This window comes from Hippoglossus hippoglossus, chromosome 22 (assembly GCF_009819705.1).
Source record: "Hippoglossus hippoglossus isolate fHipHip1 chromosome 22, fHipHip1.pri, whole genome shotgun sequence".
NCBI lineage: Eukaryota > Metazoa > Chordata > Actinopteri > Pleuronectiformes > Pleuronectidae > Hippoglossus > Hippoglossus hippoglossus.
The window spans coordinates 23,284,728-23,312,612 of NC_047172.1; the positions used below are offsets into that span (position 1 = coordinate 23,284,728).

Here is a 27,885-nt window from a genome sequence, read left to right on the forward strand (position 1 = left end):
GAGCTTAGGACGTTAAGACCCATAGTAATGCAACTCCAGTATAATCAGTCTGTTTTCTGGCCTCTTTATATTTAGAAGGTTTCTAACAGAGGTGAATTGGGCTCCAATGTGAAACTTATGTCATGACAGTCATTGTAGGTCAGCCAGACTAGTTTACACTCCTCCTGTTCATATGCATATCAGTCTGGCACAAGCTCATTGCTCATTGATGTTGATGTGAGCATAAATCCTTCTCCAGCACAATAGCTACCCTGGACGTACGCGTGTGCGTGTGTGCGTGTGTGTGTGTGTGTGTGTGTGTGTGTGTGTGTGCGTGTGCGTGTGCGTGTGTGTGTGTGTGTGTGTGTGTGTGAGATCTTTGTCTTAAATAGCCTCTAATAACATCAATCTTCGTGCTCCTGTGGTGCACGTGTGTCTCCATAGTGACCCTAGCCCCAGTAATCAGAGATTGAACAAGAATGTGAACAATGACGTGTCGCTTCGCCTTCACAACCTGACTGTTCTCACCAGGCACATCAGGACTTTCTACCAGGTAAACACACACACACACACTTTGCCAACAGTGAGCTCACTAACTATGGCCACATCTACGGTTCAGTCTTTTTTTTGATTATATACAGATGCAAAAGTCTAAAACACTATTTTCTTTATTTATTCACGGTTTTCTTCAGTTTTCAGTAAGGGTGTACATTACTAAACCCCATTAGCATGTATGTCTGTCATGTCTGTATTGATGAATGGCATGCATCAGTATGGATCAGATCAACCTTGAACTTGCTGGCCAGTCATTTTTAGTGTACTTGCATAATGACCAATAATCTGCAGTGATCAATAGAGGCAGGAAATAACAGTATGGATGGATCATCGAAAACAAATCCCATGCAAATGTCAAGCGACCTTCACTCATTGAGGTCGCTTTGGATAAAAGCGTCAGCTAAATGACATGTAATGAGTATAAATATATATCTCTGAAATGTTTCCAGAAACCATTTGTCTCACCAAACCATTCACCAACCATTCTCCCTTACTCTTAGTAATAAATTGATTACTTAACTAGAATATCATTCAGTAGAATTCGTACCTCTGCCAAGTTCCAACAGTCTCCTAATGACATTAAAGTTCATTACCTCTGGATTTTCATTTAGCAAATTGCAAACACTCATAAATATCAGTCCCCTAAACATGCCTTTTTTATAACCTATTAAAAAACAGTAAATATTTAGAAAAATGCTGTAAATCCTGCATCCACCCCCTGATCTGGATCTGCTACAAAATTTAAGTTGTTCTTCCCTGAACTATACAGCATCCTTCCACCAAGTTTTGGTAAGCCTTCTAGTTGTTTTTGTGTAATCTTGCTAACAAACAAACGCACAATAGTGAAAACAACCTCCTTGGTAGAGGTAAAAACGATACATTTGATTGATATTAAAATGCGAAAGTGGGTCATGGACCCCAAGCAAAACTTTATACAATCCAGAAAGAGTTTCCATTTTGGAGGCTATAGAAAATTTGAGGGAAATAAATTTCAATCTATGGCCATTTGCCGTATTAGAGGAAGACTTTCATCGCCAGAACGGGAAACACATTTCTTATTTCATTTTATACATCATGTTAGTTTGCAATAAGACTTACCAGCTGCTCTTTATGTCCTCATCAGGGGTTTTGCGGGCTGAAAATTAGGCGGGGATGGTACTGAGCCGCCCCTGCTGGCCCGGGGGTGGGGGTTGATGAAATAGCGAGACCTATTATCCCAATTATTTTATTTTATTTTACAAAGTAGTACAGTTACTTCACTTTGTATTCATTAAAACATAACAGACTAAATTATTAACATATTACAGTTTTTGTAATAAAATGGAAACTGCGCTCAGTGATCACGTTTGCGCAGGCCAAATAAATCACTGAGCGGTTGATTACAATAACGGACTAACCTATCTCTGTGTGATAGTCCCAGGACTTGAGGGGAAGGTAATGGCAGTTTTTAAGATAAGGGTGATATCATTCTCTCTCTCTCTCTCTCTCTCTCTCTCTCTCTCTCTCTCTCTCTCTCTCTCTCTCTCTCTCTCTCTCTCTCTCTCTCTCTCTCTCTCTCTCTCTCTCTCTGACACACATTAACTCAGCTGACGGCTCTCTTTCTCTCGTGCCGATACACACACACTCTGACACATGCACTCACACACATAAACAGTGTCATCGGACACGTGTAAACTCAGACTGGGTAAAAACAACAGAATTTATAAACTTGACCAAGTATGGAGATCCGGAGGAGATGACGGAGCGTGCTCGATTCGGTAGGCACTGCGCAGCACAAATGACAAAGACACAGATAGGAGCAGTAAATTACTGTTAAAAAAAACGATCCAAACGTCTATGAAAAAAAAACAATTATAAAAAACATGCTTATGTTGTAGTATTACATTACACACAGAAATAGCAAAAACTGTCTCAAGCCTGATCCCAAATTTAGTGATGTAATATGATTAGCTTTGAGCGGATGCTAAGAGGCATAAATAATACGTTCATGTGTGTGCTTGTCCACAGTGTGTTTTTTGTATAAATCAGAGATAAGGAGATCAGATGCAGTTGATTTGGCTGAGCTGCAGTCATGTCATGCTTACTCTAAGCTCTAACCTCACACAGCGATGACAGTGTGTTGCTTACATGTAGTTGCAGGTTTCTTAAATCCAAATAGTTTGGCAGATAAAGATGTACACAGTGAGTAGCACAATGTGGTTAATTTAGGAGTAATAAACTAGTTATTGTAGTTTAGATGTGTTGATTTTTTTTTTTGTGATGCTTGGAAAAACTGATATCCCTGAAGATGTATTACATTCTTTAAAAATGTGGCCAGTGCACAATAGCACAGTAAATGCTGTATACACATTTTTTACTTTTCGTGTTTGTGTGTGTGTGCCTGTGCCTGCGTCTGAAGTGGGTCATTCTGGGCAGTATGGGGTTAATCTGTCCAGTTAATCTCTAACCACAGTCAAATACCCTGGCCTTCAGACACACTCAGCCACACACGTGCATGCATACGCCTCATAATGAAACCTCAAGTGAATGAGTTGTGATCCAAAAAACTTGCTGTTGTTTCAAACAGTATGTCCAGAATAGTGGCACTGGGAAACGACAGCCCCCTTCGCACTCACATACCTCACAATCTAATCCCTGTATATTAGGGTTGACAGAAGAGCAGGCTGATGAAGGTGAAAGGGCATGTAGTTTTCTCTCTGGTTGAGACCTTGTTATCCAATATGTGTGCTACTTTGGCCTGCAGGCTGAGGTCAGCAAGCACTGGTGCATGGCTTGGTGACAACTGGATGGGAGCATTTTGACAGCATGGAGAAATACTGCTCATCTGGGATGTTTGACTTGTTGCTTAGTTTCAGTTAACAGGATGGTCATGGATTAGGGGGTGCATTTTCACCCGTTCAAGATATTGAACCTCAAATCGCCCCTGACTGCTGTGCCGTTCTCATAGAAAAAGTGCCGACCATAGACGCACCATATAAGTGGGTTAATGGCAAAGAACTGTACTGTAAAGATCTTTCCGATGCTTTTCATATCTTATGGGCTAATGACCATGGCATCTGTGCTGTAGTGGAGCAGAATTTCCTTTGGCTTGACTTCCTCCCTTTAGACTTCAGCTTCACATTGTTCAATGGATGTAGAGTCCACTAAGTCTGCGGTTTGAAGGTCAGACCCCAGTCTCCCCCTTTCCACATGCTGAAGTGTCCTTTTGCAAGATACTGAACCCCAAACTGCCCCTTGCCAAGTGTTGTCAGTGTATTGGTGATTAGTAATGGAGAAAGTGCTGTTTTGTAGATGCACTATATGAATGTGTACATGAATGGGTGAATGGCAAAACTGTACTGCAATGTGCTTTGAGTGGTCATCAAGACTAGAAAAGCGCTATATACCGTAAATACAGACCTTTCACCATCAACTGGATAACACCACCCCTACAGTGAAGCATGGAGGGGGGAGCATCACATTATAGGGGAGATTCTCAGACTGGGAAGGCCTGGGAATCTGGTCAGAGTAGATGGAAGGATGAATATAGCCAAAGACAGAGAGATCCTTGAAGAAAACCTGCCCCAGGCTGAACCAAACCTGGGACTGGGATGACATTTCACCTTTCAGCACAAAAATTACCTGAAGCAAACAACAAGTCTCTGACTGTTCTTGAGTGACTGAGCCAAGCTAAAGCCAAAAGCTTAAACCTCAAAGAACATCTGTGGGTTATTGAGTTCAATTAAATCTACAACATAATACAGTGTGTAAAAAATGAAACACACACACAGACGAGCACATATACATTCAGCTGGGGCTAGGCGTTGGCTTTCTTCTAATTAGATGATGTCCCAGCAGACACTGGCTGGTCCAGTGAATCCTCTCAGTCTCCCCAGCGATGAAGCAATAATTTGTTGAGAGAGAGAGAGAGAGAGAGAGAGAGAGAGAGAGAGAGAGAGAGAGAGAGAGAGAGAGAGAGAGAGAGAGAGAGAGAGAGAGAGAGAGAGAGAGAGAGAGAGAGAGAGAGAGAGAGAGTCATCCCCCTTCTGTTTGGTCCCTGTTGTACAACGGACAGTAACCTGATATCACAAGGTTTGAATACAAAGCGAAACAGTTTTCCCACCCCTTCTTAGGTTTCCATCCAACTACTTCAATGAAGTAGCCTACTGGAAGAATGAAATAATGAATTCATCATTAGTCCTCCTCAAACTGTTCTACAATTTAATGTCACATTTTAATTTCTTGTGTGCTGAACGTTGTATACAGCGCTTTGTATATACTATCTGTCATTAAGAGTGAAGTTAGAAACCTAATCCTACCAGGCTTATTTGCAATGAAGATTTTATAGTAATTTTTTTTTATAAAACAAAAATAAATTTGCTAAATTACTGTTCATGGTAGTGGTTTATATTTGAATGATTTACTAAACTGCTGTTATTTTTCATACATTGTCTGTTGGAAATTTCAGAGGTGTATTAAGCAAGAAACACTGCTTTAGTTTATCCGAGGCGAAGAAGACATGTTCAAGTTGGTCCACAGACTGAAGGCACACTGCCCAGCCCCCACGACTGCTACAGAGCAGTGTTCACTTATCTATTCAAATTTTGTTAATATTGAACCTATCACGTGTCCTGAGCAATTAACAATACACATGGCATGAGTAAAGCCAATACGATTGTTTTGTAATATATGTGTTCCACATACAGATAAACAAAAATAAGTGGAATAAGTAGGAAGATTTATGTGTACAGGTTTCATTTCCGTTCAGTGTGAGTCTCCTGCATTTCTCTCCTCTGCTCCCTGTTTCACTGTCTTTGTTTAAGCCATGGGCAGTAAAGCATAGAGGAGAGACAGGTTGACAAGTCCTCATGTTAAGTAAAGTTAAATCTTTCCAATAAGTGTCATAAATCCCTCTAAAACCAAATATGGAGAGATGTTGACCCACGATTTCTGAAAGTCAGGCCAAAATTTCAGCGTTTTATGAACTCTAAAATGTTTACCAATCTGGTGACAGTGGTGTGGAGGCTAGCAGCTCTGCTCTTGCTCTGATGCAAGGGAATATACCCCTGACTAGCGCACTAGTAGCTCACACTAGAGCACACATTGACCCCATCTGTTACAGTGGGACTGGCCATCAGTGTCACCGGGAGAAATCCCACTGCATCATTGGCCCTTCAAACTATTCATAAAGGCTTTACCATGTTTGGCTTAACACTGGCTCTCTCTCCTGCCTCTCCTGTGTGCATGAGAGTGTAATGCTTGCATATTCAGTGGGCAATCACGATAATAAACCCTATTCCACTAATCAGTCAAGTGAGGGAAAACAATCAGAAATGTCAACATGTTGACATGCTGCTGGGTTAGTCTTATGTGCAGTTTGTTACCTTTGAGGCCTGCGGAGAAGAAAACAGCTCAGATCGCATCAGTGTCCCCGGATAGTGCCTCACTAGAGAGACCAGCCACAAGAAGCACGGCTGATTATATATCAGTGAAACATTTAATTATGAACATATGCACCCCAAAGAGGAACTTTTGAGAGTGCACTCTGACTACCTCACAAGTAGATCTAGTGTTGGTGAAAAGAACTCAGGGCAGACATCACTTACTTAGTGACATGAAATGTCTGGAGGGACATTACACAGGTTTTACTTTCTAAACTGAATCATTGAAGTATCCTGGTCTCCTTCAACATTTAAATGACTGCTGTCTGTTTTGTCTTAGTACGTTTCCACAGTGTCTATACTTAACATACAATATCCTGTGGCTCCTGTGGAAGTGATTTGAATGTGCACTCTCTGTCTGTCACCCCCTTTCCCCTCTCACTTTACCACGCCTTGGTAACCATGGAAACTGGAGAACAAAGCCCTGAGCCTACATGGGATGTTTTGAACTCCATATCCTCTGGCCTTCTTCATACACACACACACTGTAATATACTGTGTGAATGTGTGTTTGCTTACTCTGGTCAAATTCATTGTAGTTTTATTAGTTATTCAGTTATTAGGAGAGTCAGCTAGTATGTACATACTGAAGATACAGAGATTTTTGTGTTCATGAGTAAGTTACCCTTTGATTTGGCTTAATGTACGACCTGAATTCAACCCGACCCACTGCTCTTGTCATTTCCTTTTTTGAGGTCCACCATGCACGGCTCCAGACTAACCTCTTTCCCTAGTAGCACTGGTGCTCCATACAGAAAATTTTCGGAGCACCAACACAAAATTTAAGCGCACTATAACGACATGCAACACAACACATTCATATTGTTTCTCATCTTAACTGTTTTACTGATAAATGTATTGGTAACAAATGGACAATTTACCAAAAACAAAATGTGCTGTTTTATTTTAAAGTCACAAATTGAATGGTGCTTTACGTGCTGAGAAAAAAAAACTAACTAATTATGTTAAATGGTGCAAACATTAACAACAAATAGAAAAAAATATAAATGTAAACATAAATTCTGTGGTCAAATCATTACTGTACATTACAGAACAACCACATTAAAACAAGTAAACAAGGAACTTCCTCTTCGGTATGCCTCTCCTTCCCCTCCCTTTAGGGCACATCACCCTGAGGACTACTAGGGCCTGCCACCTCTGAAGGCCAACCCTTGTATTTGGGGCTTCTAGCTCCTTTGCCCTAACTGAACCTCATCTGTACCTTTTTCATTGGGATCAAACTCCACCAAGCTATTTCCCTTAAGACTTATTCTAATCAGGTCTTAAAATGTGGACACAGTGGAGGCACTGTGTCCACATGCAGGGACCCTCTGACATCAGATGTAATCCTCTTCTGTGCTGAGAATCCTGACATATATTATTCTGAAATTGGCTATTCAGCACTTTTGTTACTTAAGTACATGATGATTAGGGCTGGGAATTGCCACTGATTTCCCAAAACGATTCAATTCAGATTCGCACAATTTTGATTTGATTTCCGACTCTGATGATGATATTATTGTCATGATTTCTAAACAATTTCATACCAATGAAGTACAACTCAAGTTAACCCTTTCAAAGAGCATTGAACTTTTAATTCTTAAGAATATTAGGCTGACATTTGAATTAGAATTAAAAACATTATAATATCCTCAATAAATAAAATCATTAAAATAAACCATACGCAGCCAAAACAATAAAGAAAATGGACTGTGGCTCTGTTAACAAAAATTGCTATGAATAAATATTAAACATTTGGCACATGGTATATGTAACCAGCTCAGTAAACAAGATGGGATGGTTATGATTTGGGTGACAAACTTACGATAATGTATTTATTTATTAATCAATGGTGTGGGATCATGAATCCGCATCGCTCCGGTCACTTTAACATTGATTCCCGGCTGTTCACTTCAACAAATTGTTGATGACCAAATTTACATTATGTTTAAATGCAGCCTCATAAACTCTGGAGTGAATCAATCAAACAAACAATTAGTAAACTTCATGTACTGATCAGGTCCTAATAACTTTTGATGAGTGTTGGTACTTATTAGTTGAGTGCAGGCCAGCAGGAGTGTGGAGGGAGGACACAGGAAACTCCATCATGGTGCAAACCAACCTGATCATGAAGCAGCGGTGGACCGTAGTGGAAACCCTGTATTTTGCCACCAAACTCTCATGACATCCCTAATAGAGATTGATGAACATATATTACTCTTTATTTCAGTACTGCAGATTATTGACAAGCAGCATGGGAGAATCTACACTCTCTGGTTGAGGTGTGTATAGCTATTTTAAGACAACCACTGAACTCCGGAGATGCTCTCCAACAGGAAACAGTTCACTACCATCAAAGGTTCTAGCTCCACTCCAGCCCCAGTCAACCAAGGTGTGCCACAAGGCTCAATGCTGGGCCCCCTTCTTTTCAACATATACATGCTCCCCCTTAGTTGTATGCTCCTTCAACATGGCCTTAACCAGTCCCACATCAAATTCGTCACCAAATCCGCCTTCTTTCACCTCAAAAACATCTCCAGACTCTGGCCTTCACTCCCTAACTCAGTGGCAGAACCTTCAATCATGTCTTCATCCCCTCCCGCCTGGACTACTGTCATGGAGTCCTGTCTGGTGTACCTGACAAAATCCTGAAATGACTACAATATGTACAGAACTCCACTGCCAGGGTTCTCATCCTCACTAAGCCCTGGCAGCACATCACCCTGACCCTAATTTACCTCCACTGGCTCCCGATAAAGGCCCTTATTAAATACAAAATCCTCCTTCTCGCCTATATATCCCTCCCAGCCTATCCCCACTATATTTAACTGACCTCCACAACCCTTACACTCTGCTTAGAAGGCTGCTTTCCTCAAACTCAGGTTTGCTCTCCATCCCCACCACCAAACTGAAAACTTTTGGAGACAGAACCTTCTGTGTCGCAGCCCCCACCCTCTGGAACTCTCTCCCTGCCGAAATACACAAAGCTGAATCTTTCGACATCTTCAAAAACCTCCTCAAGCACCACCTCTTCACTAAGGCCTTTGGCCTCAGTTAATGCTCCACCCTGCTGTTTATTTCTATCCTGTTTTGTATTATTACTTTTGTTTCTCTTCTGTTTTGTCCTCACAGACATATGTAAAGCGTCCTTGGGGCCTGTGAAAGGCGCTATATAGATGCAAGCCATTATTAACTTTTTTGTTTTGAGTTATGTTTGTGCTTATAACACTCAAACTATGAGGCAGAGAAACAAATAACAATTTGTATCTAGGGCATTTTGGCACTAAGCATTTATACATTGTATATGTAAACAGAAAGGAGCAGGCTTTTATTTGTATTTTAAATCAGTCACAGTCATGAGCGAGTTAGTGCAACACAGAGCCGAGTCACTCTTAAAGTTAGATCTGCTGTTAGCTGCCACCATTTTATTGCTCTTGGATTAGAAATTGGAGCCCAATGTGTTAGTTGGCCACGGATTTGGGCCGTGTGTGTGTGTGTGTGTCTGTGTCTAAATGGGTCAGTGTGGCAAGCTGTATAGATCCCTTGTCAATATTAAGTGATAGATGCTGCTGGTGCTGTTGCTGCAGGACAATATCGATAGCTCTCAGCTATCACTAGTACACACACTCACATATACACACTCTAGCATACATGTAAAGAATAGAGACATTTCAAATTGGTATACACCTAATTCACACTGTCTTGAGTATTTTTTATTGTAAACAGACAGAACAGTTGTAACTGACAGCTAGGTATTGTGTTGTGTACAGGTAATATTTACTAGAGAGAATAGTGTATTTAACTTGATCAACTCACATGTTCATATAGCTTTAATGTCGTTCTTTTTCCACGGGATGTACAGTATACATTTTTGTTGCAACAGTTATTGTGGACAATATATTGACTGAACTGTACAAACCAGACAAAGAGCCTGGTTTGCTAGCCCTGCTGTGAGAGCAATTTCTGCTGTTTGACTGCGCTTCGCTCTGAGAATGATGATAATCACAGTAATGACAGTGATATAAATTGCTGGTGGCATTGTTACTGTCAAAATATTCCACCGCAGTGTTGAGTTATGTGTATGTGCTGATATGTCCATATGTGATACATACGATATCTATCCTTGCATAAATCTATAGAGTCATTGCAAGTGTTGCAATGACTCTATAGTTTCATTCTGAAAAGATGAAAGGGCAAGTTTCATTTTGATTTATTGTGACCAATAGCATGACAAGAAAAGTTAATCGAAAGCTTAGAAATCTTACTTTTCCAGTGTTTTTAGATTATGATCACTACAACTCAACTGTTGTCATATTTTAGACATGTGGGAGAGCATCATTGATTTTGTAGTTGCGGCTGACATAATAAGATGATCCTTCTTTTCTATTATTTTCCACCTTACAAATGCTCTCTACCACATTTAAGTACAAATTTCCTGTGCATCTATCGACCTTGTGGCAATGTTCTGATTGGTATGTCATTCCCAGGACAGCAGTCTGGGTTCACTATAACCCTCCTGCTGTGGAGCCTCTGCCGACAAAGCTCGCAGAGCCACACAAACTCTCTGCCTCGGCTAACTTTAAATCCTACTGTATAATTATGTGCAGTGTTGCATGTGGCCTCACCCTTTTGATTCTTCAGAATGCAACATGACTTTTCCTCTCACCAATGTAATGTTTGGGTCGCTGATTAGAACAAAGCTGTTTTTCTATCTTTTTTTCAAATTTATTTTTTAACCAACAATCATTATCCGTCAGTTGTTGAGGTGGACCGGAAAACATCAAAAACATAAGAAATATTGAATCTTACTCTTGCTCTTTGATAGGTTATTTAGATATAATTTGTGTTAGTTCAGGGTTGTATATTCACCCTGTCTGTCATGAATCTGAGTGAAACAAACTAAAAGTCAGTGTGTTTCAGTTGAGGTCCTTAAAGACATCTGGTAGCCAGCCCACATGTTTTATTCAAACTCTGTGTGTATGTGTTTAAGACGGGGAGAGAGAGAGAGAGACTGGCGTGGTCTCTCATTACATCCTGGTTTATAGGTCAGTGTAACAGTATCTGCAGGTATTGCCCTACCTATACAGTTAAACTGTGGTGTAAACTGATAGTTTTATTGGCCTGGTTAGCAGATGACACTCTAGACCAGAGGACTAAATCTCATTAAGTTGTGACTTTGCCTAAATATCCACACTAGTATAGGTCATATAACACGTTTGAAGAAACGTGGATGTTTTTGTTTTTTTTCATATTTAACAGCACAGCCTCACATGTGACTTTTGATATATCTCCTCATGGTGAGAAGCTGAGTGTGAGATTGTGTACAGATGTGTGTTGTGCCAGGTACTTCCATCCACCCCCCCACCCCCCCCCCCCCCCCACACACACACACACACACACACACACACACACACACACACACACACACACACACACACACCCAACAGTACATTTTCCTACTCCTCAGCCAGAGGTCATTAGCATCCCCCCTCCCATGTGTCCTTCTCTAAACCTTATACTTATTTCCTTCTGTTATTTTCCTGCCTTATTTGGGTGACAGCTCTTTACCCCTGCCTCCCCTGATAGACTGGATTCTGTGATTGCTTTTTACTCATTTGAGTTTAGAAAATATTTAGTTTATTTTAATTGGTCTGGAATATTCTTGACTGTCAGGTGCGTTTGGGAGACAGGAGAGGATGTCCTGGAATGGAAAGCATTCCCTCCTAGAGGGGTGTTTCTTTCCTGACTCTCTCTCCCTCCCTCTCTCCTGTCGACAGGAGGGTGTTTCCTGTTGGCTGCTTGCCTACACACACTTGCACACACATGCAAACATGTAGCACACAAGTCTGGGTCAGTTAGTCAGTGGACTTTGATTCATTTCTACAGAAAGCATTTGATCAAAGTTGAGCAGCTCTTGTAAAAACTAGAGCACCGTTTAGCAGACGCTTTCAGTTTTGCTCCTACTCTCAATGTTTGGGTCCCTCTACACCACAATAAACAAGCTGCAGTAAAAGTAGCAACTGTTAAAACTGATATAAGTGTTAAATGTCCCACTGACTAACTTATCCTGGTCAGATTTCTTCAAGAATCTAATTTAAGAAGGAGACCCTTGTCTAAATGTTGATATAAGTAAACAAATGCATAACCATACACTGTATTTTGATTTGTTCATTTTCAAATATTATCCATCTAAAAAATGCAGCCATGCTCTTTGTTTAAGATCAGAATTAGACAAAAGTATACTGATATCTAATTTGTAACAAGGACCCACCTTACTGCTTTTGTTGCCCCCAGTTGGCTGCTGGTCTGACTGAGCTTGTAGTCCCTCACTTTGTCAGGCGCATTGGCTGCTGCTTAGAGGGTAGAGCAGCCACCCTCTAACCAGAATGTCGGCGGTTTGAGGTGTCCTTGGGCAAGATAGTGAAGCCCAAAAATGCCCCCTTCTGAAAAGTGGTGCACAGAGATGCACTATGTGAATGGATGAATGTCAATAACTGTACTGTAACACGCTTTGAGTGGCCATTAAGACTAGAGAAGTGCTATATAAATACAGACCATATACATGTTCTAATACACAGTTATCATAGTCCCTGTAAGATTAAAATGTCTTTGTTCTCTGTCTTTGCCTCTTCCACTCCTCAACCTCCCCGTCTGTGTTGCAGGAGAACTTACAGCAGTTAATAGTCATGCCCCTTCCTAACATCCTCTCCATCGCTAAGGATCCAATATCAGGTAACACATGTTCTACACATTGTACAATACACCTACTGTTAATCCTGCATTCTTCTCTCGTACAAAGACTAATTACCAAAAAACTGGCATGGTTACTTATTACAGTCCTGCCACTCTAATGTGGGTTGCAGTTTTCAAGATCTGCACTGTTTTGGATATTTGTTCATGTTTCTTCTTGTATTGTCGTTCTTGATTCTGCTGCTATGACCTCATTGCAAACACTGGTCTCCTGGAGACTTACATTATAACTGAGTGGCTGCATCTTTGCAGAGTTGAAAACTGAATCTTATATTTGTTTTTCTTGTTAAATGAATAAGTATAGCTAGTGTAGTCAGGGAAATGTTAGCTGAAGCATTGTTTCCTGTAAAACTGCCTCAGGCATCATCGTCAACCTTGAGATTATTTCTTCAAACATAATGTTCAGACTTGTTAAAATAATTTTTTATGAACGCATTTCTTGTAGTAACTTGTTAATTTCACTTGAATTCAGCTGTGTAATGATTCCTAATATTTGAAGCACTTTGTTAACTATTTTTTCAAGTGTTGAATATGAATGCCTCTGATAGACATGTACTGTATCTGTGTTTTGTTCCCTCCAGCCAAGAGCATGGAAGAACTGAAAAGAATGTTGTTGCTGATACTAGGCTGTGCTGTTCAGGTATAACACACACACACACACACACACACACACACACACACACACACACACACACACACACACACACACACACACACACACACACACACACACACACACACACACGCCCCAAACACACACACACACGCCCCAAACACAGCAGGTTACTGTGCCACCCAGTGTCTCCCAGTGAGTTTGTGTGTGTTTAGTTTTGCATGTCCGAGCACAGCCGTTCAGTGTGTGTCCTGATAAGGTGCAGGGTGGGACTGGATGTGGGTGGGACTGCAGTATTCAAAAACACATGGAGTCATATTAATGATTTCCTGAAAGAACATTCATCATGATTGTGGAACTGCAAAAGGAAAATGTTGGATATTTGATTGTCACATTTTGGCAGTGTAGTCTTGCTGAAGGGCACCACAGCAGCTAGTGTGAATTTGTATTAACTTATATTTGTGTAAGTTATTTAAGGCAACTAGTTTGGGTGTGTAAAATCAGCAGTTTTTTAATCCATCCTTAGTAATCATGAATGAAGTTGTAATTGTAAGAAGTATCCAGAAAGGGTTTACTGGGTTACCTGTAGGTAAAGAGGAGTGGCCAGTCATATAGGAGGTGGGGTCTCTGGGTTTTTTCTCATGCAGCTCTTTGTTGTCTCTCGTTTCCGCCTCTCCCATGGGTTTGAACCCACTTTGTGCTTGTTTTTCTTTGCCCAAGGCTGCACTGTTTCTCCCCTCCTCACTCCCTTCTTCCTAATTCCCCTCCCTTTTGTCTCCCTTCCTCCCTATTCTGGTCTTACTGGTTTCATGAAAGAGGAAGGCCATGAGGGAGCAATGAATGGAAAGACAGAGGGATGGAAGGACTGATAAAGTCACATTGAAATGTTGTTCCTGTTTTTCAAATTACTCAGCAAACCAACTCTAAACCAACTAACATTTTACATTAAACTATTATTTACACCAGTGTAAAGGCAACAGCCTTGAGTTTTTATCTTAATTTCAAAAATTACAGTTTTAATAAAATATGTTTCCCTTTGCAATTTATCTCCCTGTGTGTGTGACTGTGTGTGTCTGTGTGTGTGTGTGTGTGTGTGTGCATGGTCAGTGTGAGCGTAAGGAGGAGATGATAGAGAAGATCAAACTGCTGAACATCGAGACCCAGGCCGCCATTGTCTCTCACATCCAGGAGGTCAGTAGATCACATGAGTCTGTTGTCTGTGATAAAATCATCCAGTGATCCGTGTAGATCATGACTTCAAATATCTGTTGTGGTGTTTTCCTTACTCTACAGCATTTTGGGAAAATAATCTTTATCAAGACTACACTCACTATCTCTTCCAAGACTGTCAAACACATCTTGTGATCTCCATCAGCTCCTGTGATGTGACCTTTGACCTCTTCACTGTCAGTCAGTAGTCTGACCAGGTTTTGTTTTCAGATAGCAGATGTTGTCTGTTTCTTGTTTCTGTCACATGTCAGGTCATGATTTTTTTTTTTTGGGGGGGGGGGGGGGGGGGGGGGCGTCCATGTATTTTGGTTGCACCAAATGAGATTTTAAAGGGGACATAGCATGCAAATTCCACTTTGTTAGTGCTTCTACACGTTAATGTGGGTATCTGGCATGTCTACCAACCCAAAAACTCTGGGAAAAAAAACACTCGCGCGTTTTGTTATGGTTCCTCTAAGTCAGAAACGTCATGCTTGAGTGACTCGATTGAGCTTCCTGGGTTTTGTGTCGTAACAAGGCACTGGAAGTCCCCCCCCCCCCCCGTCCCCCCGTCCCCCACACTCGTTACACCGGAGGCAGCGAGGCTGCGAGGCAGCGCAGCGCCGTTCCCATGCACGCAGCCGCCTGGCAGTTCACACGGGACGAGCATTTCTCCGCTGGTCAGCCCGCGATTCACTCACATGTGGCATTTGTCTGGATCGTTGGGACTGGGAGGCTGCAGCAGCTGCTCGGGCGCGACCGCTCGCTCTCCCATGCGTGAGCTGGAATTTGTGTCAACGCCACACAGCCAGCAGTGTGGAAGACTTCCGCAGTGTTCAGCGCTACTGTAACACTGGCACAAACAGAGCCCCCCCACTCGTTACGCCGGGTTAACACCGGACGCGGAAGCGCAGCGCCACGGCGCGCCGCGCCAAGGAAAGCCAGGCGCCTCCTTTCCGCCCCCATTACTCAATTGTGCCGTTCACATAGGCTCCGATGCGCCGCGCAGCGCCGAGGGCGCCTCGTGCCCTGCACCGATGGTTTCGGCGTTGAGTCTATTTTTTCTGCTTGCCGCGAGCGTATCGCGCCAGGAAACACACTGAAAAATTATTTGAAACGATATAAATGACATATTTTATATGACATAAATTATCAAATATGCATTCCCATACTTTGTATTCCCCTTCTGTTGTCCTGGAGTTTTAATTTTCACAATTTTCACAATCACATAATTAAATGTCCCCCTCTGCCCATCCACTACAAGCACACAAGCAGACAGACAGAGAGAGAAAGAGAGGGGTGGGGGGGGGGGCTATGAAGACCATCATCATTTACCCCGAACCCCGACATTCAACGGGTACAACAACAAGCGGAGAAAGCAGAATCGCGGGCTGACCGGCGCGGAGAAATGCGCGTCCTGTGTGAACAGCCAGGCGGCTGCGCGCTTGAGAATGGCGCGGCGCGCCGTGGCGCTGCGCTTCCGCGTCCTGTGTGAACCCGGCGTTACAGTAGTTACGCCGGGGTACACCGGACGCGGAAGCGCCGCTGCGAGGCAGTGCAGCGCCGTTCTCAAGCGCGCAGCCGCCTGGCTGTTCACACGGGACACGCATTTCTCCGCGCTGGTCAGCCCCATAGACTGTGTGTATAAGGTCAGCCCGCGATTCTGCTTTCTCCGCTTGTTGTTGTACCCGTTGAATGTCGGGGTTCGGGGGTAAATGATGGTCTTCATAGCCCCCCCCCCCCACCCCTCTCTTTCTCTCTCTGTCTGTCTGCTTGTGTGCTTGTAGTGGGGGGGCAGAGGGGGACATTTAATGATGTGATTGGGAAAATTAAAACTCCAGGACAACAGAAGGGGAATACAAAGTATGGGATGCATATTTGATAATTTATATCATATAAAATATGTAATTTATATCGTTTAAAATCATGGGGGGAGAGGCGGGAGGGGGGAGCTGGCTCATTAGCATTTAAAGGAACAGGCACTCAAAACAGGTCACTCTGTGGAGGGCTGTTTTATACAGGGTAAAAAGGGTGCTGTTTGAAATGATCCTTGTGGTATTTTGACCAAAGTATGTTACAGACATTTCATTACGCACACACACACATTCATACAGTGCATCTATGGGCAGCACTTTTTTTTCTATAAGAGGCAATTTGGGGTTCAGTATTTTGCCCAAGGACACTTCGGCATGCAGATGGAAAAGATGGTGATCGTACCACCGTCGACCGCTCTACCCCTTTAGCCACAGCAAATGTGTACCTGATCCCACATTCTATTCCAGTAGGTGGATACAATGTGCCGGGAGCATGCGCTGTTGATGTGCACAGTTACACTCAGCACTGTCACAAAGACCATAGCAGACCCCAGCAGACTGGCGGATTTGGAAACTATTATTTTGAATTTGCCTTTAGTATCCACTGGCTCCGTGGCTCGGAGTACACACCCCAGACCTGCCACTCCTCCCTCTCTTTATCCCCCTCTTCATTTATTAAATCTTTAGAGTAGCCATGCTTAGCTGTTTAAATTACAAGTCGATTGATATAATATTTATCAGTTATTTACTTTTATTGATGCTGATCATTTTGCAATGAAAAACATACTTACTAGATGTGAATATTTACAATTTTGTCTTTGGTTTAAAAAAAATGTTTTTTAAGTTTGAGCAAAATGCCAAATGTTTCCTGGTTCTTGCTTTCCAAAAATAAAAATCTTCAGCTTTTGAACTGGTGATTGGACAGTTATTGCAATTTGAATATGAATATGTCAACTTGAGCTTAATTACATTTTATGGACTAAATAAGTAAACATTAATAAGGCAAATATTTGACTGATTAAAATAATAATGGAAACAATTGTTAGATATAGCTAACATGTAAAATTGTCCTGCTCTGTCCAGGATGTACCTCAACACTGATATATTATGTTAGCTAAGGTGTATAGAGATAAAACTAGTGATCCATGTGAGCAGGTTTCCTGTACACTGCAGCTACTTATCTTGTTCCTGTTCACCCACCAATTTATTGCATAGGTTGATGTTATTGATGTGATTATACTAGCGCAGTGCAGCTTGTTTTAGGTGTAATATCACACTTGTGCCTCATGTCAGGTGGTGTAGAAACTGTTGTTACATTGTTCCCTTATTTCTGTTCATTTCAATCTCCAAGAAATGTCCCATGAATGTCACACCATTTGCATTGTTTTATCTCCCTGCAGCATGAAACATGTCCAACAATAACAGCTTGTCAGTAGCAATCAGTGTAAAGAAAGTTCATTTTAAACAGCAAAATTGTGTGCATGTGTGTGTGTGTGTGTGTGTGTGTGTATATTGCAGGTTACCCATAACCAACTGAATGTACTCGACCTCTCCTGGCTGGAGGAAGAAGCAGAGCTTGTGCGTGAAGAGCTGGAGCCTCTGTCCCGTAACATGGCTACATCACTACAGCAACTGATTGACCAGAGAGACAAAGCCAGTGAGGTACAGAGACACAAGAGCCACTACCAGGCATATTATGTTATTTAATCAATATTTATAAAAATGTATTTAATCTATATATGGCATATTGAAATATATTAATGTATAAGTGCACAATATATTAATTATTGTTTACTTTATGATATATTATGCATATTAAGATTAGTAGTGTTCAGTGATGTTATGCTGCTTCATCATATTTTCCACTCTAACGCAAATGTACACATTTTGTGGTGCAATTAAAGGCTGAAATTAAAGGGTTTTCTTGTAGCATTATTTCAATGGGAAAACAAAATATCTGCCCTCCAGGTGATTTTGGATTTGACCCAGGAGAGGGATTACCTGTTCAGTCAGCAGCCCCAGGAAGGGTGCAGGAACCTGGGCATGAGCAGCCCACAGCGAGGGCAGAGCACTGGAGGTGTGGGAGTAAATGTTGGAGGATCCGCTCTGACTCTGACCAAAGAAGAGAGACAGCATCTGTCTGTGGAGCTTGCTGATACCAAGGCCAAGCTCCGCAAATACAGACAAGAACTGTAAGTCTTAAGAGTCCAAACCTGGATGTTTGCCTAATGACTTGAACCCAAACTATGAATCAATCTGATGTAGTCCATCTGATACTCATCAGTCCTTTTAAAATTGTATTTCATGGTCATATTTTGGGGTTTGCACATTGTTACCCATCACAATCATCCAGAAAGTCCATTTATTTGGAGATTAACTACACTATATGCTCTCACTCTGCACACAGCAACTGGAAGTAATTCTGCAGAATATATAATCTTTATTATTTCACCCCAAAAACTGTAAGGTTTACATAATAGTTTACAGTGAGTTTCAATAAACTTATTACTGTGACGTTTTAATATCTTAAATGACTTTCAACCTATCTGGGAATCATCTTGGTGTGAAGCAGATTATACAGCATAATGATTGATCTATTTTAATTGAAGCGACTCACTTATCTGTGTGTGTGTGTGTATGTGTGTGTGTGTGTGTGTGTGTGTGTTCTCAGCGAGGAAAAAACTGAGCATCTGATGGATTCAAAACATGAAGGGGAGCGTCTGGATCAGGAGTTACAGAAACTAAAGCAAGAGGTTAGGACACATTTATACATAGCAGATGTGTATGTGACACACATCTGTATGGAGAGAAACAGTTATAAAAAGAGAACAAAATCACTGCACTTCACGTGCTTTGTTTTTTTGGAGTCGAGACAGGAGTTAGAGTCGATCAGTGGCAGTATTCTGCTGTTGAATGTGGGGTAAGCGATTCTGGGGAGTTGATATTTGAATTAAAGACCAAAACAACACATCTCCCTTCACTGGTCCTTCAGAAGCTTCATACCCAACATGCATACATGTCCCGTTTCATCCTTTTCAACCCTGTGGTCTCTCCACCGCTGAAAGGGCTCACCTATGTTCATGGGAGTTTTCGCCCTTTCGTTATTTCAATATCTTCTTTGAGTTAGCTGTAGTGATAATGTGATTTATATCAACACTTCATTTTTGTGGAAAATCCACCCAATAATCCAAATCTTTGGTTAACAGGTAATTCAAGGTTGTATTTAAATACTGTTCAATTTATGGCAATTTTACCTTACCAATTTGTATGTGTGTGTGTATATATAAACTGTGTATATATATATATATATATATATATATATATATATATATATATATATATATATATAATTAAGATTATCCAGTACTTTATTATACTATGATACTTTATTCTAGTTATACTATATATTACATTAGTTATCTTGATTATAGTTATTTACATTTCTTTATTATTATAGGAAAAAATAATTTCATGAAAAATTATAATAATGCGTTTGTGTTCAGAATCAGTCGTTATCTTGTGAGGCTCGCTCAGCCCGAGTGTACCGGGACGAGGTGGACTCTCTGAGGGAGAGAGCATCCAGGGTGGACAGGCTGGAGACTGAACTGACCAGATGTAAAGAAAAACTCAATGATGTTCACTTCTACAAGACCAGAGCAGAGGTACAGTCACAGTTTCATGCAACACACAAGTGTGCACTTAACCATCATATTATAAAACAACAGGATTCATATTTTGATATCTGATTAATGGAGACATTTAGTCTGATGTTCTAGATAATTTCATATTCGGTTTGTTTGGTTTTACAATGTGTGTTTGTGTGTGTGGTTATGCAGGAGCTTCGTGAGGACAACTTTACTCTGATGGAGACAAAGATGTTGCTGGAAGAGCAGCTGTCAGCCTCTAGGGGGCGCTTTGAAAAACTTCACACTCTGGAGAAAGACAACCTTTTACTACGAGCTAAGATACACGACCTGGAAATGGTATTATTCTGTACCTCTCTATGTACAAATATATATGTTCTGCAATTATATTGATATATAATGATATAAGCATTTTTATATATTATACAAAACTTTTAGAGCAGCCATTTCTGTCAGCAAAGCAGCTGTATATTGTTATATATGTATATATGTTCAAGTCTTAATTTAATTGTGAGTTTTCTTAAAGGGATAGTTCACAGAAAAATGACAATGCACTCATCTACTCGCCGATGGCGCGGTGGGTGAAGTGTTTGATTCCACAAAACACTTCTGGGGTTTTAGGTGTAAACATTGTTGCAGCCTAATCCAATACAATTGAAGTCATGGCGAAATACACTTCAGACATAATAAAACAACAGAAAAAAAATAACATGCCTCCACACTTGGATGACGCCACACAAGCAGTATGAAGGCAAGTTGTGTTTTTTCTGTTGTTTTATTATGTCTGAAGTGTACGTATGTCGCCATTGACTTCAATCGGATTCGGCTGCAACAAAGTTTACTCCTTAAACTCCAGATGTGTTTTGTGGAGTCAAACACTTCGCCCCCCCCCCTCTATCGGCATAGTGGTGAGTAGATGATGGGTGCATTTTCATTTTTTGGTGAACTATCCCTTTAATCTGCTTTTAGTCCTATCACAGCAATGTTGAAAGTTAGCTGATAAATGATGATATCATTTACCATCTGTAATTATGTGTGTTGAACCAGCTTTCTTTCTCTAGTTTGAATGTTTGAGAATACATTGACTTCATGTGCTAATCCTTTGTGTGTGTGTTGTGCAGGAGAGGGACAATGAACGTCAGAGGCTGGAGGAGCTTGTGGAGGAGAACATGCTGCTGGAGATCGGACAGAAACAGAGTATGAACGAGTCAGCTCATCTCGGCTGGGAGCTGGAGCAGCTGAGCAAGAACCATGACAACACTAAGACAGAGAGTAAAACCCCCAATATACTTTTCTATTACGTTCTCTTATATGCTCTTCAGTTTGTGTTTCCAGAAATATTTTCTATATCCTGTCCTAACCAAAGTAATTTTCTCTGCTGCAGCTCGTAAGTCACTGGTCCATGAGCTTAACGAGTGTGTTTCCAGTCGAGTGTTGAAGCTGGAGAAGGAAAACCGGGAGCTCCAGTCCTCTGTAGAGAGACTGAAGGAAGACAACCACCTCCTGCAGGAGCAGCAGCTCCACACCCAGGAGCTGGACAGGGAGAACCAGAGTTTCAGCAAGAAGGTGGGAGGCCTGGGTGTAGCCGAGCTATTTGTACAGCGAGGAAGAAATAACAATTACTTTAAAGAAAAAAGATGCAGACAATCTAAATTTTGCTTTAAAATATATTGTGTTACTGTTACAGAGAAGAACTGATTATATTTTCTCTTTTACTTGTTACTAATAAGTACGGTATCTTTATTTTTTTTTAGTTGGAGCGTATGCAGGGCTTATTGGACCAGGAGAGACTGACCAATCAGGACATGGAATCTCTGGGGGAGGAAATTTTGAAGGAAAAGCAGAGTCTGGAGAGAGAGATGCATGTTCTGAGGGCAGAGAAGGATCGGCTGGTAAATAACACACAACATACTCTCTCACTAAAATGAGACTGAAACGCACTCTTTGTTGATGCCCTTTCCCCTTTGTTCTCCAATCAGATCTCAGAGTTGGAGAGTGAGAAGCATCACCTATCTGATGCAGTGGTGTCCCTTCAGGAGCGTGCACAGTCCAACAGTGAGGCAAGAGTCCGTGAGGTGGAAACAGAGAACCGTTTACTGCACCAGAGCATCACCGACACCAGCTCCCGATTGGCCAGCTTGGAAACTCAACTCAAAGTATCAAATGAGGAGGCAGAACGGCTGAGGGAGAGGGCAGGACGGTGCGAGGAGGCGGAGAGAGAGGCAATAAGGCTGGAGCGGAGCAGGGACACTGTGAACAGAGAAGTAATAATAATAATACATGTATTTATTTATTCCTGTATTCGTAATTGAAAACTAATCTTATTACTACAACAACGCCTGTAAAGTGTAGTTGTCCCTGTTTTTGCTCCTAGGTGGTGTCTCTGCGTGCATGCAGCGAGCGGTCAGAGGCTCTTGAGAAGCAGGTGTCCTCCTTTGAGCAGGAGGTGCACCGACTGAAGAGGGAGGCAGATGAAGCCCAGCAACAGCTGCAGCACCTGAACAGGCACGAGGTAGAGAACAGCCTGCTGTCAAAGGAGAACCTGGACCTCCGCTGCTCACTGGAAAACCTGCGCTCCTCATCCGCTCGTCTAGCTACCCTGCAGGAGGAGCATACAGAAGTCCAGAGAGAGACACAGGAGCTGAAAAGGAGGCTTGAAGAGGTCAGAGAGGAGGCACAAACAGAGAGGAAGAGGGCAGAAAGGCTGGAGGTGAACATGGCAACTCTGAATCAGGAGAAGCATCGATTAGAAGAGGAACTAGAGAGGAGTAAAGATGAGAAGGAGGAGGTAGAGAGGGAGAGACAGGAGACGCAAAGCAGAGAGGAGGAATGGAGAAGGGAAGTAGAGGACCTGAAAGAGGAGCGTAAAAGGAGGGAGGAAGGAGACAAGGAGAGGAGGAAGCTACAACTGGACCTGGAGCAGTCAGAGAAGGGTAGGAAGCACCTGGAGAAGGAGAGCTTGAAGATCAGAACTCTGCTGGAGGGAAAAGAGACAGAACTGGAGGAGAGGGTAAGGCTATTGGCTACAATTGAAAAGGAAGGCGGAGTGCTGAGTAAAGAAGTGAACAGGTTGAAGGAGGTGGCAGTCAAAGCCAAAGAGCTGGAGCGGGAGAACAAGGAGCTACATAAACAGGCGACTATTGACAAGAGAACTCTGGCTACACTGAGAGAGGTGAGAGGAAATACTTCAAGGCTTCAAATGCTTATACATTTTTTATTCATGGAGTAAACATAGGGAACATGACGGAATTTGATTATTGTCATTACCATCGAGCTGATACAATATTAATGTAGGTTCCCACCAGAATAGAATGTAACAAAACAAATGTATTATTAGATATTCCGATTTTCTAAGCATTTTAAAGACGTGTTGGTTTACTTTATCTTGGAAACTGGCTTTTAACAAATCTCATCACACAGATCATTTAGTTTCTGATTCTGTCACTGTCAAAACTTACCCTTGACAACTGGGGAAATTCTTTAGAATGCACATGTGATATGATCCAAACCTCAAATAGAAAGATTACCTCGTGGAGATTCTTTTATCAGTTAATGTTTCCCAAGGCCCAGATTAAGCTCACAATTTCCCCTATGTTCAAAATTATTGCCACCGCTGCTTCAGGATCATGGTAGCAGCAAATTATGAATCCGTTACTACCTTGCCACATGTCCTCACTCCCCCGCTTACCTGCCCTTACTTTACATACGCTCGAGAGTTTATGAGACACGTATTTAAACACATCGAAAAAAACAAGTCCAACATTTTGCCCGTACACAATTCACCTGCCAAACACATAACATGAGACGTGACGCAAACAGCCAAGACATCAGGGTTAAAGTGACTGGAATGATCCAGATTCCTGATCCGACACCATAAATGAGTAACTAAATAAATGTGATAGATCAGTTCGACGTGTGAGTGATTATGAAAGAGCAGAGGAGGAGAGTCGCTTTTGCCAAGTAATGCGTCTGGATGCAGTTGTGCTGCCAAGAGTGGCGCTGCCAGCGGGGCCGCCCGAATACTTTAATTACTATAATTAGAGTTTTTCCCGGCACAAGTCTTAGTGCATTGATGTGGAGAGCATCAAAATAATCATAATAACTATTATTTAATTATGATTTAATTATTTATTTCTTTATTATTGGGGTGGCAGGGGTTAGCCAGCCTGCTGCCGCTGCTAAATATATCCTAGGGGAAACACTAAATCTCTATAGACCAGTATAGACTTACTCTGCGATAGATATATAACCACTTATAGTGCACCGTAACTAACACAGACTGGTTTGTATCTTTTTGTAAATACAAGAGGAATATTAGCCCATCATTTAGATTAATCTACAGTATACATTGTTCTAAGCAAGATAAGAGTTTCATATTTGTGTATCACACACGTTTTTGCAGGAGCTGGTGTCAGAGAAGTTGAGTGTTCAGCAGCAGAGTGTTGAGTTAGAAAGACTCAATGAAGAACTGGAGAAGATTGGACTGAACAGAGAAAAACTACTGCAGCAGGAGCACACCCTGGAGGACAGGTGTCTTTCTCTCATATGTACAGAGTTCAGGTCTATTCTTGGGTGACTGTGAAGACCTAAGTGATTTAATGAGGACCGCCTCATTAAAGTATTAATGTTATGAGTGTATGGGTAATTCTTTGTTTAACTGATGGTGTGTGTTTGTGTTTGGGTGTTAGCAGGTACAGGCTGCTGGAGTCTCGGCTGGAGGAAACTGTCCAACAGACAATGAAGATTAAGGAGGAGAAAATATTCACTCTGGAAAAGAAGCTACAGGAGAGCAACACACTCAACGCTACGTTACGAGCTGAGCTAGCTAATGTAAGGACCCACTGTGCATTAGAGTTGGGTATCGTTTGGGATTTTTTTTATACAGCAAAATACTCCAGCTCCAAACTTACGAACGGGTGCCCAATTAGTAACAGATATTGTTACCCAACTCTACTGTGCATGCCCTGTCCTTTCCCACTCTGTTCTCTCGATTAGAATATGCAGTTATAACTAGGTGCTAAAGCAGTGTAGTGTCAAATCCACCAGTATTGTGGAAATTTTGTCTCCCCTTTGGCATCAAGAGTAATGGCATAAATGGTGCTGTCAAACAAGGAAAATGTGGTGTTCTGTTTCTCCTTATTGTTATTCATTAATACTGAGATCTGGCACATCACTTCTTAGGTTTTTCCACCATTCACCTACTTGCTGTAGCCTTTTCAGTCTCTGTGGCTATCTTTGCTCCTCAGCTCTGACTAACCAATAATTTCTGGTTCACACAAAATACTTCACTACCAGTGTGCCAACGTGGGAATGTAGCCACAGGCACCAGATTTATTATACTGTGAAATACAAAGAGATTTGCATGATGCTGATCAGGTTAATCAGCACTGTGTGAACCCATTTAGGGATGGCTTGAATGTGACAGCTGATCCTTCATGTGGAAAAGTCCCTCACTCCAGCTTTAATGAGACTTAGTAACAGGTTAATGAGAAACTAAGAGGTTTAACTCCCACTGATTAATTTAACTTCGCCCCAAACAGCTGAGCTGGATGTGTTGTACTTGTCTATAAATGGTATCAGCAGCTAAGCAGCATAATCTTAGTGTTAACTTGGTTGGTGGACAATATATTATATTATGTGTCACTGAAAAAGCATTAATTTAACAAAATTTGATCTTGCTGAAGAAGTAAAAACTAACTAAATAGTCAAGTATAATATCTTATTGTCAAAGAATGACATTATGTATATGTATGTGTGTGTGTTTGTGTTTGTGTGTCTAGGGTCACAAGACAGTGTCTGCCCTGAGTCAGAAACAGGAGGAGGAAGAAAACCACATCTCCCAGCAGCACTTCGGTTTTGACCGATGTCAGAGGTCAGCCACTGCTGAGCTTCTACGAATCAAAGATCATCTTATTGACGTAGAAAAGAAAGTGAGTGACACATTATCAGCCAGTGATGTATTTTATGGTTGTGTTGATGGTTAATATGCCTATTTCCTCAGAATTTAAATATTATGTTTTTCTTGTCCGTCTTGTGATATTTGCTACAGAAACGTTCCTATCGTTCCTACAGTAATCATTAATGTCTAAACAATATTTTGCATTGCCGCAGCCACATGATTGACTTGATGTGCTGTTACATTTCTACTTGAATAGAGTTATTAAATGTCTGTGGTGTCATTATTTTCCCCAGAATGCCTCCTTGCAAACAGAGAGCAGTCTGTTGAAGGAGCAGCTTAAACAGCTGGAGAACCAGAACAATTCTCTTAACAACCAGATAGTGGCGCTGCAGCGACACACTACCACACTGCAGGAACAGAACTCATCCTTACACACACAGACTGCAAAGCTGCAGGTATAGAGTCTATCATTTTGACAAATTTGTGAAAAATTTAGTTTTTAGCTCATTATGGTTGTGTTGTTATTTTACTGTTGATTTCTATTGGATCTATAAGGTGGAGAACTCCACACTCTCCTCCCAGAGTGCATCTCTCATGGCCCAGAATGCTGTGCTGCAAGGCCAAGTCACTGCCTTGGAGACAGAGGTAGAGTCGTGGCAGCGACAGCGTGAGGAGGCGTGGCGGGCTCGGGAAAGTGTGCTCAGCGACCACGAACGCCTTCTGAGCGTCCATGAGAGGCAAGCGCATGAGTATGAGCAGCATATCAGTCAGCACGCTGCACTGAAATACAAACAGAGGGCGCTAGAGAGTGAACAAAGGACTCTGCACAGCCAGTAAGTTTATAACAAACCCTACTAACAGTATCAAGATAGAAGGTCTGACAATTCTTTGATCTCACAGTCCTCCTACAGAACACTATATCACTGTATCAAAGTTTTATATAAATGGTGTAACCAACACAACAACTCAAGATCTAATGACAGTTCCCATCAAGTAGAAAAACACCTCTGCTGTCTGTCTGTCTGTCTGTGCGTCTTTTTGCAGGTATTGCGTTTTGCTGCAGCAGAAGGAGAAGTGGGATGAACAGGAGGGGCATGGTCAGAAAGAGAAGGAAGAACTTAACCAGGAGATCCAGAAGAATCGGCTACTGCAGCAAGAGAATCTGCAGCTAAAAACAGAAGTGGACAGGTACTGTATCATCGTCATAGTCACCATCAGCCTAGTGGAGAAGGTGCCTTTGCTGTTAGGACACCCAAGCTGTGGATTGACCTGCCTGAGGAGCTCACATGCAACAAATTGTTGTCTTTCTCTTAATCATGGCTTAAAACTCTCTGAAAATTACAGAAAAATGTATGATAAGGTTGCAGAGACTTCTTTTTACAAAACACTGCAGTATGTGATGACTTAAATTGCAACACTACTTCCCTAAACAACTCATCAATATACTCAAAACTCATGGAAAGTATTTGTTCAAATGCTTGCTGAATCACAGGTTCTTTAGCGCAGAGATTATTAGGAAAAATAGACAGTAATAACGTAATAATAAAGTATTTAGGATTCTATATACTGTAGGAATATGTCTTAACTTGCTAAATGTAAAATCAAATTAATGTCTCAGAAAATATTTACTACTTAATGGTAGTCGTGTGATTTTTCTTTCAGTTTTTATCTGTAAAATTAAAACTTTGGTGAATATTTCAACTTCAATGCATTAATTGTCAATGGCCTCTAATGTATTGACTTACAGAAATAGCTCTCAGATCGTGGAAACAAAAGACACTCAGTTCACTAGCCGAACGGATCGTCTAATGATGAAGCACAAGGTCTCCTTTGACATATGTCATGGTTTGAATCCAGTGCAACAACTTCTTCTTCTTTGTTTATCTTTAATCTCTCTGTTGTGTGTTGTGAACTGTGGTAACACACATGTTGACTGTTGTTGAGCAAAGCATTTTGTTCAGGCAGGTCACAAAGTCAAGTTCAGTCCACAAACCATGTTAAT

The 27,885-nt window shown here is 41.5% G+C and overlaps 2 protein-coding genes across 4 annotated transcripts in view; one reads left to right on the forward strand and one right to left on the reverse strand.

The window, feature by feature from the left end:
• LOC117756218 (histone H1-like) overlaps positions 1-27,885 on the reverse strand; it is a 266,131-nt gene that overhangs the window by 91,195 nt on the left and 147,051 nt on the right. The gene's annotated exons all lie outside the window — the stretch shown is intronic.
• ccdc88c (coiled-coil domain containing 88C) overlaps positions 1-27,885 on the forward strand; it is a 50,184-nt gene that overhangs the window by 5,223 nt on the left and 17,076 nt on the right. For all 3 annotated transcript variants that reach the window (XR_004612769.1, XR_004612768.1, XM_034576545.1), the window contains exons 3-22: positions 424-532; positions 12,617-12,686; positions 13,286-13,344; positions 14,425-14,508; positions 17,859-18,002; positions 18,309-18,532; positions 19,012-19,093; positions 19,844-20,002; positions 20,177-20,323; positions 21,106-21,256; positions 21,369-21,550; positions 21,739-21,876; positions 21,964-22,248; positions 22,359-23,156; positions 24,387-24,514; positions 24,673-24,814; positions 25,765-25,914; positions 26,177-26,338; positions 26,439-26,716; positions 26,928-27,071. Coding sequence is in view for 1 of the 3 variants with exons in the window: in XM_034576545.1 (XP_034432436.1) it covers positions 424-532; positions 12,617-12,686; positions 13,286-13,344; positions 14,425-14,508; positions 17,859-18,002; positions 18,309-18,532; positions 19,012-19,093; positions 19,844-20,002; positions 20,177-20,323; positions 21,106-21,256; positions 21,369-21,550; positions 21,739-21,876; positions 21,964-22,248; positions 22,359-23,156; positions 24,387-24,514; positions 24,673-24,814; positions 25,765-25,914; positions 26,177-26,338; positions 26,439-26,716; positions 26,928-27,071 (3,636 nt within the window). In the remaining 2 variants the exon portion in view is untranslated. The remainder of the gene's footprint in view (positions 1-423; positions 533-12,616; positions 12,687-13,285; positions 13,345-14,424; positions 14,509-17,858; positions 18,003-18,308; positions 18,533-19,011; positions 19,094-19,843; positions 20,003-20,176; positions 20,324-21,105; positions 21,257-21,368; positions 21,551-21,738; positions 21,877-21,963; positions 22,249-22,358; positions 23,157-24,386; positions 24,515-24,672; positions 24,815-25,764; positions 25,915-26,176; positions 26,339-26,438; positions 26,717-26,927; positions 27,072-27,885) is intronic.